General features: G+C 41.6%; 1 protein-coding gene across 2 annotated transcripts in view; it reads left to right on the top strand.

The window, feature by feature from the left end:
* The window catches only part of megf8 (multiple EGF-like-domains 8), a 19,515-nt gene extending 16,236 nt beyond the window's left edge, over positions 1-3,279 (top strand). For both annotated transcript variants that reach the window (XM_032518583.1, XM_032518585.1), the window contains exon 44: positions 128-3,279. In XM_032518583.1, the coding sequence (XP_032374474.1) occupies positions 128-1,621 (1,494 nt within the window). In that variant the 3' untranslated portion in view covers positions 1,622-3,279. The remainder of the gene's footprint in view (positions 1-127) is intronic.
* Positions 3,280-4,092: the final 813 nt, after the last annotated feature.

A 4,092-nucleotide genomic window follows, 5' to 3' on the forward strand; every position in this document is an offset into this window, starting at 1 on the left:
ATATATATATATATATATATATATATATATATATATATATATAAAAATTAGATTTCAGACAAACATGTGTGACCCTGTCATATCCATGGCTTTGCTCAAGTTGTATTTGTCTTGATCCTTTATTCAGTGTGCCAAGTGCAAAGACTCGTTCAATGGCACACCGGTGAATGGGCGTCAGTGCTATCGTCAGTTCAACGTTGACACAGAGTGCTGCTTTGACCCCACATCCCAGGCCAACTGCTTCCATGATCCCACCATTCGCAACCTGCCCAAGGGGCGCACTGTGTTTTTCTCTGCACAGCCAAAGTTCACCAATGTGGACATTCGGGTCACTATTGATGTTACCTTTGGTGAGGTGGAAGTGTATGTGTCAAACTCTCATGACATCTTCATTGTGGATGTAGACCGAAACACAGGGATTCACACCATCAAGATCGAGGATGAAGCAGTAACTCGGGGGACAACAACAGGTATAGATAAGGATTCACCTCCGTCCCCTATAAAGGTGCTTGCCAATGCCTCATCCAGTCTCGGGGGTCCTGTGCTCTCCCCCAACCCCCTGCAGCTGCAAGCAAAACCCATAGGGGCAGAGAGAGAAATTACGGAGGAGCGGGCTGAAGGACTCATCACCTACATCACTGTGTGGAAACCACAGACAGTGCTGATTGTCCGTGGTGTTCGAGATCGTGTGGTCATCACCTTCCCACATGAGGTGCACTCTCTGAAATCCAGCCGCTTCTACATCGCTCTGAGAGGTGTGGGAACTGGCGAGAGACAGGGAGAGTCCCAGGGCCTGCTGTTTCTGCGACAGGACCAAGCCCACATTGATCTTTTTGTCTTCTTCTCAGTTTTCTTCTCCTGCTTTTTCCTCTTCCTGTCAGTCTGCGTCCTCCTATGGAAGGTTAAGCAGTTTCTGGACTTCCGTCGGGAGCAGCGTCGCCACATCCAGGAGATGACCAAGATGGCGTCAAGGCCCTTTGCTAAACTCACCATATACCTTGAGCCAGAAGAGCCTCAGCTCATCTACCTGCCTTCAGCTGGTGGAGGGGTGGGGGGCAGCACTGTATCGCTTGCTCATGCCCGCACAAGCAAGTTAGGAGGAGTGGTGGTGGGGCAGAGGGGCAGGGCAGGAGCTGTCTCCTACAAACATGACCCAGGCTCTGGACCCACAGCTCACCATCACCTCACCCTGGGTGGAGGGGGCAACGGTAGCCAGCACCTGCCGCTGCACTACTTGAACACCCACCACTATGCCAGCACCACATCTGGCACCCCGGCCTCACATCATCACCACCCATCAACATACAGTGGCTACCAGCACTTTTGCCGCTCTGACCCCTTCCTCTCTCAGCTCATGGGCTTTTCTTATTCCACCTTTAAGGTAGGGCCCATCACTCTAGAGCCAACAGATGACGGCATGGCTGGGGTGGCCACCGTCCTCTTCCAGTTGCCTGGGGGTGTCTTAGCTCCAAATCGTGCCTGTCTGGGCTCTGCACTGGTTACTTTGCGTCAGAACCTGCAAGAATACTGTGGCCATGGCAATGGAGGAGGACACCCAGGGGCGGGTGCAGGGCGCAAGGGGCTGCTAGGGCATCAACACCTGACCACTATGGCTATGTAGGGAAGAAACAATAGAATTTAAAGAGGACATGGATAAAAGAGATGGGATAAATCTGTGAAGGGCTTGATATTTGATGAATTAATTTTCTGAAAGCTGCAAGACAAAAACAATGTCCAAAATAAAGAGTTATGACAATATCAGTTAACATGGGCATTTTGAACAGTTGTACATACACTGTATAATTAATTATTAAGTGTATTTTATTGTATTATGTTTTGCTATACTGTAATTCAGTGCTTCACATGACCAAGCGAGCTGTGCGCAAATGCACTACAACTGCTATACGTATCAACAAAACTATGTTGCATCCTGTCTGTGATCACTAAAGAGGTATGAGCACACTCAACAGTCAGTCTCATTCAAAGACTGAAGCTGGACTGTTGCCAAAATTCTTCTCATTGACCAACAGAAGTGAAAAAAAAATACAGCCGATCTCTTTGGAACCAACATGTGCTTTATACCCCAAAAAGTGACAATCAAAATTGCCATTGAGAAAAAAGACTTAAATTGGTTCAGCATAATGTGCAAGATGTTGATTGTCAGCTCAGCGCAGGTGAAAAAGTCAACGTTGCTAGTGAGATGTTTTTTTTTTATATCATAGTCAATATGAGTGATTTATAATTGTAACTCAGTATATGGCAGGCTTCTAAGCTACATGTTTATGTTAAACAGACTCCTGAGTATGTCTTTGCATATTCATTTACCTGTTACACTTTTATTTGTATTTCTGCTCATCGGCCTTCACTTCTTGCCTTGTGTGTGAGTCGACTGGCTTACACTTAACAATAACATCCTTTTTGTGTCATGAGTTGTTTTTGTAAAAGAAAAAGGATAATGTTTTGAATATTAGTCTTTGGTTCCTGATGGTATGATAATTTAACCAAACTCGTCCATAAAAATTAAGAAATTATGTGTCGATTTGAAACATTTCATTACATTTTGTTGAATGATTTTAATTTGATAAAATGTATGTTGGTGTTTGGCTAGTTTTTGCTGGACTGCTTCTTTCAGACAACTTGTCTGCCTAGATGATTGTATTAGCCAATTATAGCTACAATTTTTATATATATATATATAAAATTGGATGCGAAAAAAAATACAGTATGGTTGGAAAATGTTACTCTACTGAAATTACAGTGATAATGGAAAGAGTTCTCCTGGTGAGATATTTCAAGAACACTTGACACCATTTTTATTTTCAGTAAGACTGAATTACTTGTTCACTGGTTGGTGTTGACGATAATATTCTTTGTTTTCTCTCTGTTTTCCTTTTTGCACTGCATGGAGGCAATGAGCCCCATTACTCACATGAAACACTAAGAGGGAATGTCAACCAGCCTCAGATGGCACACAGTGTCACGGATGAACTCAGAATGATGCTACTTGCTTTTTATCGAACGAACAAAATGAACTGAATAATGGCAGCATAGTTAAGCAAACTAAAGCTCAAATAAATACTGTCACTATTTATAACAGCCCTCCACAAGTAAGCGTTACTATTGTTTTTTTGTCTTGTGTCTTTGTGTGTTCTTTTTTTAACATATTTTTGTACATAACTTTTGTTGTTTTTGTTTTTGAAGAAGGGAACAGTGTTGTACAGAAGAATGTGTCAAGATTTTTGGTCCGGAGTCGGCTGAAATAAAGTCTGATGAACATGATTGTGAGTGTGTTTTGTACAGAAAGAATAAAACATGCAATGAGTACTTTTAATACTATTTCTTGATTAAAAAAGGAAAATTAGGACATGAGACCTCGAAAATAATGAGAAGAGAAAAAAGGTATCACCTTGCACAGACAACAGCACTCTACTGTAGGCCTGTATTTGTCCATACCCTTGATGCTGCTTCTCCCTAGTGCACCAGTTTCTTATTGAACACTAATTAAGACTATCAATTGATTCTGACAGTTTACTATTAAACAGATCGTAAAATACCAAGAGTTATGTTTTTGAAGAGCATTTGTAATGGCTTGTGGCAGTTTGTTTTGTTTTTGAAACAACAAATTGAACATGATAAACATGACCAAAAAGGATTATGATAAAAATATATATATTAAAAGATAAATTAAAAAATAAAATAAGGCTCAGTGGATTTTTATGTTACGTTTGTCTGTCTTATTGGTAAATACGTTTAAAGAAGTCAGAGGTGTGTATGTGGAATTTGCCAGTTACAGTTTACAGTTAGAGTCCCTGTCACGCCCCGATGTAAGTCGAGTGCAGATTTGAGTCGCGCATTTCTTTAACTGTCTATTGTCATACCCAATGAGAGTCGAGCCAGACCGGCTCTGGGCGAGTGCAGATGTGAGTTGCGCATGCTCAGATTTAAACGATTTACGGCATAACGTGTCATACTGAAATTTGGAAATAATAAACATTTCTCAACAAATCATTTAAAAAACGTTTTAGCTATCTATGACTGTTTGATTGCTAACGCTAGCTCAAAACACCATTCAAGTGACAGCCTTTGTTGTGT

This window comes from Etheostoma spectabile, chromosome 6 (genome assembly GCF_008692095.1).
Source record: "Etheostoma spectabile isolate EspeVRDwgs_2016 chromosome 6, UIUC_Espe_1.0, whole genome shotgun sequence".
Taxonomy (NCBI): Eukaryota; Metazoa; Chordata; class Actinopteri; order Perciformes; family Percidae; genus Etheostoma; species Etheostoma spectabile.